The 13,573-nt window shown below is 49.0% G+C and overlaps 1 protein-coding gene across 4 annotated transcripts in view; it reads left to right on the plus strand.

Moving 5' to 3' along the window:
* The first annotated feature begins 12,444 nt into the window (after positions 1-12,444).
* The window catches only part of HNF1B (HNF1 homeobox B), a 52,674-nt gene continuing 51,545 nt past the window's right edge, over positions 12,445-13,573 (plus strand). For all 4 annotated transcript variants that reach the window (XM_054709218.1, XM_028157582.2, XM_008149526.3 and 1 more), the window contains exon 1: positions 12,445-12,788. In XM_054709218.1, the coding sequence (XP_054565193.1) occupies positions 12,445-12,788 (344 nt within the window). The remainder of the gene's footprint in view (positions 12,789-13,573) is intronic.

Consider the following 13,573-nt stretch of genomic DNA (forward strand, 5'->3'; position numbering starts at 1 on the left):
TTCTTACTAATAGTTGAGTGGCAGTAATTCATATGTGATAAGTAGAATCACACTATGAATATGTTCAAAATCTTTTTTCACTCAATATATTGATATACCTTTAAACTAAATAAATAAGGATTAACCTTTTGCACTCGGATGTCAAGTGTGACTCGACATGGTTAGCATTAGAATAAAGGAATCGAGAAAAAAGCAAGCGAGTGCAAAGGGTTAAAAAGTATCAACAGTAGTTGAGATGAAGGAAACATGTGCTTTCTCATTTTGACTTAATTTTTTAATAATGATTAAATATTCCCAAGAATAAAGTTATTTCTCTTCTTAAAAAATAAAAAATAACTCCAGTACTGCATAGGCCTTGTAGCAGGGCATTGGCATGAATCCATTGGTAAAAAGTCAGTAGTAATCATTTGCACCTGCTTAGAGCTTTCCGGTTGGCAAAGCCCTGCTGCATACCACTTCCGTTTAATCTTCATAGTGATCCTATGTAATATGTAATATGATGCCCACTTTCTGGGCAAGGAAAATGACGTTCAAAGAATTTATAGTATGCATGACTCAAAGTCATATATATCGATAAGGTAAAACTGGAAGTCTGGTCTCTTGACTTTAAGTGCTGATCATATTCCACCAACCCAGTATCTTCTGATAATTACCTTATCTATGTGCCCCGGGTCTTAACAGATTTTCTGGATTCTGCTCTGCCACCTCTTCCTGAAAGTTTACATTTTAATTTTCATTCTGGGGACCTATTATTTCGAAAAGGATGTCTGTATTATAACAGCTGTTCTTGATTGCTGGAAAGATAGAGATAATATCTTGTTCTTAGCTAGACCCTCTGTGGAAACATGATACACACATTGCAAGTCTGCCTGTAGCACCTCCTACGAGATCTTTATCCCCCTGTCCCCAACCCCACCCCCACCCCCAGACTTCCTTGTGTCCTTATGGTTTTCAGAGCCCAAGTCATGGGAGAAACTTCTAAAGAACAACTGCAGTCAACCTTACTACATGTTTCCTATGTGCCAAGCATCTGCCACTCTTCTTTTTTATGAAGTCCTAACAATAATAGTGTACCCATTTTCAGGTGAGGAAACTGAGATTTAGAAAGGTTAAGTCACTAGCCCATCATCACACTCATTAAGGGCTGGAATGGAAATGAGGACCCAGCAATCAGTCCTCACTGCCATGTGCTTAAATGCTCCTCTTGGCTGCCCTTGAGGAGGAGAAAACAGTTAAGAAGGAGTCAGGGGTCACGGTTACTGAGTTGGGTTTTGAAAGTATAGACACACACATCTGTGTAAGTGTACAGAAAGGAAACAGACAAATGAAGAGCAATTGCTTGGAGAAAGGGAGGGAGGTGGGGATTGGGAATCCGGTAGTAAGGTGAAAAGGGAGACTCTGTTTTTACTTTATATAGCTCAGATTGCTTGCATTTTTAAAATGTTTATTAGGTTTTGTAAATTATGGTAAAAACAAATATAAATTTACCATCTTAGCCATTTAAAATATTTTTATTAATAACAAAAATATTTTTATTGATTTCAGAGAGGAAGGGAGAGGAAGAGAGACAGAAACATCAATGAGGAGAGAGAATTGTTGATAGGCTGCCTCCTGCACGCCCCCTACTGGGGACTGAGCCTGTAACTCAGGCATGTGCCCTGACCCCGTGACCTCATAGGTCCATGCTCAACCACTGAGCCAAGCCTCGGCCCATCTTAGCCATTTTTAAGTGAACCATTCAGTAGTATTAAATATATTCACACGGTTGTGTAATCATCATCACCATCTTTCTCCAGAACTTTATCATCTTGCAAAACTGAAACTCTGCATCTATTGGAGCATTTCATTTAGTAACCAAACTCCCACTTCCCCACTTCCTCACCTGCCTCCATCCCTGACCACCATCATTCTACTTCCTGTCTCAATGAATTTGATTGCTCTATCTCATATAAATGAAATCATATAGTATTTGTCTTTGGGTAACTGGCTTATTTCACTCACTTCGCATAATGTCCTCAAGGTTCATCCATAGCAGAGCATGTGTCAGAGTTTCCTTCCTTCTTAAGGCTGAATACTATTCCATCTACGTATATATCACAGTTCTGCTTATCCTTTCATCCACTGATGAACGCTTGGGTTGCTTCCACCTTCTGGCTCTTGTGAATAATGCAGCTATAAACATGGGTGTATAGATATCACGTTGAGACCTGCTTTTAATTCTTTTGGGTGTACACCCAGACGTGAAACTGATGGATCATTTGGTGATGTTTGTTAGTTTTGTAATTTAAAAGTAAAAGTCTTTTTTTTTAATGTGAATGCTCAGATAGAGTAGAAAAACATTTAATAACGAGACATTGAAGACAACAGTGAAAACAATGGACTTAGGAGCCCATGTGGTTGTCCAGGAGCACCTGTGGGGCTGTGTGATTTCCGAGGGGAGGGGCAGGATTTGCAGCTTTATACCCCACCCCACCCCGTGCCCCACACCACGTCTGTCTTCTTATAGGTATTCAATATACATGAATTCAAGGAATGACTTTACCAGAGCATCTGGGCAAGTGACAAATCTTCCCAAAGGTTACAAAAGGGCTTCCTGGAAGCAGTGCCCCAATGACAGTGGCACACGGGACTTTGCCACCTGCTTACTCATGCCATGACCTTGGACACCTAACTTCTTGAGCCTTAGCCTCCTCGGTCACATGAAGACACTACCCACCTGATACGGTCACATGATTACTGTGAAAATTCACCGTTCCTTTGTTCATCCATGCAGCAAATATTGCAGGCCTCCTGGCCCGGGGCTAGATCAAATTTGAAATAAGAACATTTCATGGAATAAGCATGGCTTGAATTTTAGTTTTGTGCCCTTTTGCATAGTCTTTCTGTATTCTTTGATTAGTTCTACATTAAGCACCTTGTCTCATTCCTCTGTTTTTAAAGCAAATCTCTAAAAAGAAAACAAGTATTCCGGGTTCTCTGGGAGCTTCAAACACGACCTGCTTCTGGTGGTGGTTAAACCAGAAGAGCATCCCCTTGGCCTACAGGAGAAAACTCCTGGGCCAGAAACTGCTGGGAAACTGTGCATTGCTCAGCTCTCTGAAGAACCCGCCGGCTTTTCTAACCCATAATGGTCATCTCCAGCTGCAAGGAGAAGTTAATGAGGTGTGCGGGACAGTGATGGGAAAATGTCAGCCTCCACATCGCTCCTGACACCGCTGCTAAGTGAGGGCCACAGAGGGGAACCAGCCATAGGGGAAGAGACATGGACCAGAAAATAATATCCACTTCATTAGCCACTGATTCTGAGTGTATGCAGAGGCCAAGGTCCAGCCTACGGACTGTGACAGAACATTCTTACCACACTGTGAGGTCTGGGCAAAGGCGGCCAGAGAACATCCTCACTGCCTCTCTCCAGGGGCATCTGGGGGACAGCTCTCTCTCTCTCTCTCTTCCTCTTCCCTTTTTATTTTTTTCTTTTCCTTTTAAAATGTTATTTATCTTATCTCTTTTTCTCATTATCCCTGTTTCCTTTTCTTCCTCTTTTCCTTTCTCTCATTCTATATTTCAATCAATTTCCTCTTTATTCAAATCTTTAAAAAAAATCCTGAGAGGCAGATATTTGGTGACCTCTATTCAGGTTTTCACTTATCATAAAATTAAAATAAAATAAAATAAAATGCAGTAGTAATTTCATGTGTCCAAACAGGGGTCCCAAAGTGAAGTGTACAAGGTGATACGTCATGGGCGTAGGCTGAAAATATTAGCTCTTATTTTTATTTATGGTCTCTGCCCCCTTGCTAGAGTGACAGCTCTCTGAGGACAGGACCTTCTGTTGACTCCCTGCTGTGTCTCCAGTATCCAGAATAGTGCTTGATCCCGAAAGGTCCTTACTTGGTAAGCAAACAAGCTAAGGGCTGCAAATGATTGAGTTGCACCAGATTGGCTTAAGGAGATTTCCTTTGAAAAGGCGTTTTGGGATCTTTTCTCTTTTTTTTAATTCTTCGTCTTCTGGGAGTTCATTTCACAGCAACTGTGATGCTTTATTAAGCGGAGTTCCAACACTCTCTGGCTCCCTGGCCAGACAGAACTCCTTGGGGGTAGGAATTACACCTTTAAATGCCCAGCATTTCACATTTAGTAAACGCTTGAATAGATGCCTGTGGATGAATACATGCATGTATTCTGGGCCTTGCACATGCGGAGTGGTGAATCGGCACAGAGCCGGTGAGTAAGCCTGTGCTGACAGAGGGCCTGCTGCAAGCAGTGCACTGTTCTACGCAGCGTTGACCACACAGAAGATTTGGAAAGCTTGTTTCCTGCACCCTAGGTCTTCACAGTCCACTTACAGAAGATAAGACGGAGAATCAGGCAGTTCCTGAGAATATCTAAACGTGCTTTCCTGCTTCCGACATGTAGTACAAAATGACAGGTGAACGTAGAATAAGGTAAGTTTGTAGGCCCTGCTGGTCAGACTAGTCAATGAATGTTGAGTACCTACCATGTGCTGACACTGCTTTAGGTCCTGGAGACACAGAGATTAATACAAATGCAATCTTGCCTTTGAGCATGGGCTAGAAGAGAGATAAGCCCAGAGGATACTGGAAGTAAAAAAGAAAAAAGGAAAAAAAAGGAGTAAATAGTCTGAGGTTTTGGACCAGATTAGCCTCTGTTTTGGAGGCTGCCCTGTGCATTGTAGGCTGTGCAGCAGCATCCCTGGTCTCAACCCACCTCTAGACATTAGGACCAAGTATGTCAGTTGTCGAGCCCACTGAAGATGCAAATGTGAGACCCCTTGTTTGAAAGGCAGGGGGAAAAGTGTCATTAAAGAAACTAAAATATAAAGATTTTTCATGTTCTCAGTGATCTATTCTCATTCTCTCTCTCTCTCTCTCTCTCTCTCTCTCTCTCTCTCTCTCTCTCTCTCTCTCATTCTTGCTCTCACTCTCCGTGTTTTTTATTTGCTGCTTAACATCATTTCCCTGGGAAATGGGGATGCTAGCAGCACAAACACTCATAGGTGTCTGAGGACCCCACTCTGACTCAGTGTGCACACATGCACTCAGCCCCAAAGCTGCCAGTTTTCTCCTCTGCCCAGCCATTGGGCCTGTGCATTGTGCCCCAGCGGAGGGCGTGGACGTCAAGCCAGGCATCCACCCTTCCCATGGCTGCTCCTCCAACCCATGGAAGAGAGGTGGCCCCCAGGGGTGTTGCAAAGACGAGGATGGGTGAAAGGCTTGCGTAGAGGCTTGCCTAATGCTCCGTGGCACTGTCAGTGTGGGTCAGGGATGGCCATCGTCATGCCCCACGCTGAGATACACCAGGGCTAGAACCCCCTATCCCAATCGCCCCGCGCCCACAATCAGGCTCCCTAAGAGTGCAGGAGGCAGCAATGGTTGTCAGGTAGGAGTGGGGAGAGAGGCCTGGCAGGGCCAGGGACACCAGGTTGTGGAGGAGCTGGAGCCGAAACTCCACCCCAGAAAGTCAGGGAGGAGGCAGGAGGTGGGAGTGTGAGCTGAGGCACCAAGTCCCTGGGGCATGCTCCATTGTCCCATCAGATTTCACTTACAAAACAGAAGTTCAAAGGCAAAATTATTAGTATTTCAGGTTGCCACACATTACCAAATCTCGCCAAGGGGCCTACACCACCCTCAGTTGAGAGGCACTGAACTCAACTTGGGGTTAGGTGGGGTATTCCTGAAGAAGTGAGACCTCAGCGGATCCCAGAAGGTTGCAGGGCTGGGGAGCTGGGGGAGTGGAGATGAGATGATTAGAAGTGAAAGAATTAATCAGGGAAGCTTCCTGCTGCCAATCATAAATTTTAAAGCAAGTTTTCGGGGAAGTTGTGGGATCTGGTTTGACCTTTAAGCTTTGCTCAGCTCCGCTTTCTGCCTGAAATGCTCTCTGGTGTTTTGTTGTCAAAATCTTACCCTTCCAGGGCTCCGAGCCCCCACAGAACTTGGCTGTTGCTCCTATTATCATTAGCATTTGTTGCTACTTATTAATTGTGCCAGTTGTTTATATATGTTATCTTTCCTGCCAATTTCTACACTGTTTTCCTTTTCACAGTTGAAGAAACTGAGGCTCTGGAGTGGAAACTTGCCCAAGGTCACATGTAGGCAGCAGCAGCGACAGATCTCAAACCTACGTGAGCCTGACTCCAAGCCCCACACTGATCCCCGTTGCCGCTGCCTCTTGGCTGGTACAGAAAGTGTTTGAGGCCAGACAGAGCTGCCTTTGAATCTCAGCTGGATCTGAGCAACAACAGGCTTTCTGCAAGTCAAGCTCTCTGAGCATCAGTTGAAAAAACTAGAAATAGGAACAATGGTATTGTCTCCTGGGACTGTTATGAGGAGTGAATGAGATGCTGCCTGTAAAGCAATCAGCACAGCACTTACTAGTATTATAAAGCCTGTTCCATTCTATCAACAATAGAAGTTAAGAGCATACGTGTCTGTCTCTCCCACTATATAAGCAACTCCTTTACAGCAGAAATTGAGTATTGTTCGTCCCAGCAGTGCTGGATACCTCCTGCAGAGCCCAGCACAGACTGGGTGCTCAATAACTGTTTGCTGCATTGAGTCAGCACCCCTGATGGCTCTTCACCCCCAGGCCTGGAAGCAGGGTCTTTGTCTACTTACCAGGGCACTAGAGGATACTATCCCTTAGCGTGAAGCCTCGTGGCCACCTTTATGCCCAAGGTGCATGTTGTGGACAGCACTCCTGAGCAGACACAAGCTGGCAGGGCAGGGGCAGGGTCCTCCCTGGTTCTGCTCTACCACTAAGAACTAGAATGAGAGGAGAGGAGACATAGGTGGGCAAGACCCAGGGTAATACCAAGTAGGCAGCAGTTCCTGACTCATAGATTGGACCCAGAGCCTTTGCCGACACCCTTCCAAGCTTTTCCATCACAGAAGCATGGCATTGGACATAGAAATGCGGGTTTCTTATGGTGTCTTATTCCTAGGTCTTATATCTGCTCCTGGGCAGCTTTTTGCACTAATCTTGTCATTATACAAATGCAATGTTGTAGAGAAAACAGTGGCGTCTAAATTCAGATGACATAGGGTCAATAGATGGTGATTCTGGCATCTTGGGGGGGGGAGGGTCATTTTTCTTCTCTGAGCCTCAGTTTCTTCATCCGTGAAATGTGAGTCCTAATGCCTGCCTTCCCTTCTTTGCAGGACTATTTTGAGGATCAAACAAAAGGAGAAAGATCTTTGCACACCATAAAGCACTGAGCAAACATGCTAGCTCTTTATGTGGCAGGTATCTCCTTAGATAGGAAGACTTTGGTCTCCCTCTCACACACACACAATCACAAGACTTCTCCCTCTGCTGGGACTGTTCCGGGTGTTTCTATGTGCTCCCCCTCTGTTTAAGTGGGTAGAGGGCTCAGAAGATGGGAAAGAGCTGACGGGAGACACTTAGCATGGGATTAGGCAATCCATAGTTCAAGTCCAAGGTTCCTGTTTGTGTGTCCTTGGGCCAATCCTTACCCTCTTGGGGCCTCCGTTTCCTCGTCGTTAATGTGGGGATGATATTGTCTACCTCAGATTTGTGAGGAGAAATAAAGGAGAAAGAGTAGCAAGGGCATCTCACTAACACGCATTTGAATATTAATCTGAAAACAGACTCTAAGAAATTTTAGTAAAGGGCATTGCTTTTTTTCCTTTCCTCTAAACACCATAGCCTAGCCCATATTGTTTATTCAATAAACATTTATGGAGCACCTGCTGTGTGCCGGGCCCCCTGCCAGCCTCACTTTTAATGGGTGTAGTAAAAAAAAAAAAAAGGGAATAGATTATTGCTCTGGCATGAAGGCTCTCTCTCTGCTAGGTGTAGTATTTATTAGTTTAATAGCATACTAGGTTGCTAATTTTTAATTTAATCTTTTACAAACTACTGGAAACACCCTATTTCTAAAAATGACCAGGCAGAAGGATGTGAGTTGTTGAATCAAAATGAGGGAAATCTCCTCTATGCTTAGGAGTTTCCCCAGCAAATGTCTGACAGGGAAACAAAAGCGCAGAGCTGGAGGGATTTCTAGAAAGGGAGCCGAGTGCTGGGGTTGATGGGATTGGAGATCTTCCCGAGTCCTTCAGTTCTCTGCAAAAGGCTTCACGCACAGTGGACACTTGGTGGTGTTTGTAGGGAACTTACCCCAGAAGCTGTGCTTTTAGGAGGAGGAGTGGAGGAAGGCAGGGAGCCCCTGAGCCACGTGCTGTTTGAGGAAGCACTTATGAAACCAAGTCCTGCCTGTGCCAGCCCCATACAAGGTGTTCTTCTGAGTTATCTAATTTAATTTTTCCAATAACCCGATGAAGTATAAATTCCATTATCACCACCATTTACATTTGGTGATCGTATTAAAACTCAAAGAAATTAAGTCACCTGCCTAAAGCCCCCCCCCCCCACCCCCCCCAACAACCTTCCAGAAAGCAGCTGGCCTATTTGACTCCAAAGCCAGGATTTCCCCAGTGCACTCTGCTGCATCTCTCAGGAAAGTAATTTCTCCTCCCTGGATCTGCTCCCTCATCCCAAACATAAAGGAGTGAAGTGAGATGGCCCTCGGGTCTCTTTCACATCTGTTTCTACCTACATGGGTGCTCTATCCAACTGTTGACAAACTGGGGCCCATAGGTCAAATCCAGCCAGCCCATTGGGTTTTTAAAAATCTTTATTGTTGAAAAGTATTACATATGTCCCCCATCGCCCCCTTCCAGTCCACCCCAGCTCCCTGCCCCAGGCCCTTATCACCCCACTGTCTGGGTCCATGGATCATGCATATATGCATACAAGGTCTTCAGCCCATTGTTTTTATAGAATTTTATTGAAATACAGCCACACATATTCAGGTATGTATTGTCTATAACAGCAGAGTTAAGTACTTGTGCAAAAGACTGTATGGCACACAACGCCTAAAATATGTTACTATCTGGCACTTTATAGAAAAGGTTTGTCAACCCCTGGAATATATCGGTCTACAATATCGGTCTGGAATATATCAGGTTTTAATGGTGATAAACTATATATGGTAAGTGGAAAAGAAGCTGGAGGGTCACATGTCAACAGTAAACAGTTGGGAGGGAGTAAGAAGGTGACTTCCACCCACTCTTTACATTTTACACTTTGGAATTATTGCTTTAATTTACTCTTTACTAAGTTATAACTTATAGCAACATGCACGAACCCTAAATGTATAGCCTGATGATGTGCCCACCATCCCAATCAAGATATAGGACTTTTCTAGCACACCAGCAAGCTCCCTCATGACCCATCCATCTCTATGAATACCCAGAAGTAACATCGATTTTAACTTCTATCACCATGGATTAATTTATTCTGCTTGTTAACTTCGTATAAACGGAATCGCATAGTATATACCCTTTTGTGTCTAGGAAAGGTATTCTACAACTTCCTTGCTGACAACTCAGGAAACTGAGAAGTACAAATAAAGAAACAAAAATTACCTTTATGGCATCATCCAGAAATAACCACTCAGCCTTTACGTTAACAATTCCTTAAAATGTCCTCTGTCTTATTTTTCCATCTTTAAAATGGGGCTGCTGTATCAGTCCATCACCACTTATCCTATGTGAAGCATAAACAAAGAGTATTTCCACTGTATTCTTGTTTCTTCCATTTGGGGGAAGTTTAACCAAAGGATTTTATGAGATAATTCATTTAGCTAGCATTTCCGACTCACATCCTGTAGGACTATCTGCTGGGATGCTTACACTTTCCATATGAAGGGGTAGGTATTGGATCTGTTCACGGATCTGTAGTTGCAGTTACCTTGTGAGCTCTCCTATTGCCCTAGGTGGCATACACGAGGTCCATCTGGGCAGGGGGTTACCGGAAACCGCTGGGTAGAAATAGATCACCTGCAAGACTATCTGGACACTCACAGGAAGTTTCCCTCTACTTTGTGAGACTTCCTGTATGTTCACATAGTTTGCTTGGGGTAGGGGGAAGAATGGGTTTGCCGCCACCTGAATTTTGAGAGAGAAGGGAGCTTGAGAGTCAGACTGGGCACCGAGCAATTGGAACTACAAATCAAAGTTCTGTTGTTAAAAGGGAAGTGATGGCTGTTTTTTTAATGGGTTTTTCCAGCTAAACACAGAAACTGATCTTCATTACACTTGACTGCTTCTATCATGATAGCAAGTGAGAGAGAGAGAGACAAAGAGCGTGTTCTCCAGGGACATTGACTCTCAACACTTCATTATCGTGGTTGAGGGGAGCTGGGTAGGCAGAGACGGTTCTCCCAGGGGGCCGAATTGTGAGCGGGAGGACCTCCCATATGTCACAACAGCCAGAAGACAATAAGGTGAAATGAAGGAACCTCCTTTCCATGAACTTACTGCCTACCCCTTTCTCAGGGAGCGTCTGAGGTAGTGCAAACTTCCCCCCGGGCTCCATGCACACAGCCACCCCCCTGCTTTTTGGCTCCTAGCACATGTGTTGCAGATTCTGTATTTGAAAGTGGCAGCCTAGTTCCTCCGCAGCCTGACTTGGATCGGTGACACTGGGAGATCCGCCTTCCTACACCTCGATTTGACTCTGAATTTAGCAGATGGAGAGCTGTTGACCTTTTCTCCCCCACATCGAAATTCTTCTCTTCCTGAAACTAACCCCAACTTCCTCCTAATTACCTGTTAAAAGTGGGAAAGGTAGGAGAATTTGCTTAGAAGCACCTTTGCCAATTCCCGGAGGGGTCTGAGTTTTTGTTCCTAATCTCTTAGTCCCTCCAACCCCAGCGCTGGATCTGCTGGACTTTGAGAACCCTAAGCCTCCAAAGGGGCTAGATTTTACTGCTGGGAACGGGCTCCCTGCCTCCCCAGACTGCCAAGTATCATCAGGCTCCAGGGTTTCCCAGGGAGTCTCCTTCAACGCACACAAGTGTCCTCCCCCGCCCTGCACTGCAAGTATCAGTATTTTGCAGATGAAATTGAGGCTTAGAGAGGGGAAAGGGATGTTCTCTGCCCCAGAAACTATGGGCCTGTGATGAGTGGATCCTGAAAAAGCCCGTTCCCCTTTCTTCTGCACTGTCTTAGTGGGGTGCTCTTGGGCCTCCCTCCTGCCCTGTCCACGCCCCAGGGAGATGCAGGTGAAATTTCTATGGTGCCGAAAGATTCCCGGCCTCCTTCCTGGCCCAGACCAGACCGGGGTGGGAAAAACAAAAACAAAACAAAACGTATTTCCCTCTTGGACGCCATCTCAACGTGCGCCTCCTCCCTGCGCCTGCAGAGTGCGGCCTAGCCCCCGGGAACCGCTCGCGTCCCGGAGCTGTGAATAAACCAGAAGTCAGTGGGTCCAGGTGGGACACGCGGCCGTCCGCTGTCCACCAGCTGCATGCAGGCCGCGGCTGGCTTCCACTGCTAGAAAGGAGGCCCCCCGCCATCCTAATTGTGCCCCGAAAGCGGAGGCGCTTTGATATTCTGGGTTTGAACTGGAGAGCGTGGCCCCAGCGTCCGGCTCCCCCCCCCCCCGCCCCCCGCACACACAGCCGGGCCAGGCCTGGTGCGGGGCAGCCGGGTGCCGGGGAAAGAGCTTTGGCTACTCCCCCTGACCAGGCATTAGCCTGCGCCTCCTTCCCGCTCGCCTACGCTCAGAGGCGACATTTCTGCAAACCTAACCGCCCAGCGGGCCAGAGAGGGCGGGGGGCGGGCTGCAGAGTGCAACTAAACGAGGTCTCTGCAACCCGCACTCATCCCGCCTAACCCTAACCCCCTCCCCCTCCTCCCCCAGGTCCGGCCGTCCCTTCCCGAGCGGTCGGTATCTCTGCCCGGCTGGCTCCCCCGGCCCTCCACCTCCGGCGTCGGTTCGGACGCCCCGGAGGGACTCTACTCTCCCCTCCTCCTCCACCTCCTAGCTGCAAGAACTCCCCAACTTCCTCCAGCGCTCACCTGGGCCCCTGCAGCGCAGTTTCTTCTCTCCAGACTAGAGCCGGACCCGCGGCCGGGGGGAAAGCCCGGAGCCTCCACACCAGGCTGCGAACTCCTGGCTTCACCGGTCCAAAGGTCGGCTCCAGGTTGGCCGATAAACAGAACCAGCACAAGAAGGCCCTCAGCCCCCGAGCGGGAGCACCATGGGCCCGGCCAGCCCCGCTCCCGCCCGGGTCCCCGGCGCCCCACGTCTGCCCCTCGGGCTCTCCCGCTCTCGGTTTTCCCCCCTCCCCACCATCATTTGCATCTTGCCGAAAGCCGGCCCTCCCCGCTGATTTGCATATCTTATATGGCCTAATGGTGGCGATCATGGCCAGTTAGACGTTTTCTGACTCCTCGGAGGAGACTCCGGGACCCCGGGGAGTAACAGGTGTCTGGAGGCTGAAGGGTGGGGGGCTTCCTGGACTTGGGGTTCGTTTGTGAAACTCCCCACCACCCTCTTCTCTCGCACCTACATCCCTCCCCCCCCCCCCTTCTTTTTTTCTGTCCTTGGAAAATGGTGTCCAAGCTCACGTCGCTTCAGCAAGAACTCCTGAGCGCCCTGCTGAGCTCCGGCGTCACCAAGGAGGTGCTGGTCCAGGCCTTGGAGGAACTGCTGCCATCCCCGAGCTTCGGGGTGAAGCTGGAGACCCTGCCCTTGTCCCCCGGGAGCGGGGCCGAACCCGACACCAAGCCGGTCTTCCACACCTTAACGAACGGCCACCCCAAGGGCCGCCTGTCCGGGGACGAGGGCTCGGAGGACGGGGACGACTATGACACCCCTCCCATCCTCAAGGAGCTGCAAGCGCTCAACACCGAGGAGGCGGCGGAGCAGCGGGCGGAGGTGGACCGGATGCTCAGGTAGGTGCGGGCCAGGTGGGGAGTGTGCGCCGGGCCCTCGGTGCCGGGGCCACCCTTCGCCCGACCGCCCTGCCTACTTCCCACCGGAGAAGTCAGCCCCCGGCGGGGTGCTCCGCTTCTCTCCCCCCCCCCCCACCCCCGGACCCCTCCCAGCCGCTCCCCCGGCCGGCCCGGAGCCCCGGGGCTTCGGGGCTTCGTATCCCCCGGCTCAGGCTAGTGTCCGGCCCGCGGGGCCCTCCCGGCAGAGCTGGAGCGGGGCCTGCAGGAACCGAGCGGCGGAGCCCTTTGCCTAAGCGTTGCCCACGCAACGGAAGGTGCGAGTGGGTGCAGTGAGACAGCCGCGGTTCCCCAGGAGCGGAGGCTCGGGCCCCACGAGTCGCAGGCCACGCGTGTCTCCCGGCCGCTTCCTCTCGGTCCGGGAAAACGCAGGCCGGCCTGCGGCGCAGAGGGTCCGGCTGCACCCGGGCCGGGGCCTGCGGGCGAGTTCTCCCATGTGCACTCCCACTCCCACTGTCAGCGCTCTCGCTAGGCCCCAGGAGAACCCGGAATCCCCCAAACAGGTGTAGGTTTGCCAAGGAAAAGGCTTGTCTGTTGTAGGGTCAGGGTGGACCCGCACTGGGCAAAAGCAAGTGCGCGTATCGAAGCCCGGGAGCGAGAGGCAAAGGCGGCTCCAACCCCGGTTCGCAGCGGACCTGGTCGCGCCCTGAGAAAGGAGGGCGTCGCTGGGTCTGGCCGGCGACACCCCGGCGTCCCCCGGGGAACGCAGGCGGCCGGCCGGCGGCCCG

This window comes from Eptesicus fuscus, chromosome 20 (assembly GCF_027574615.1).
Source record: "Eptesicus fuscus isolate TK198812 chromosome 20, DD_ASM_mEF_20220401, whole genome shotgun sequence".
NCBI classification, from domain to species: domain Eukaryota; kingdom Metazoa; phylum Chordata; class Mammalia; order Chiroptera; family Vespertilionidae; genus Eptesicus; species Eptesicus fuscus.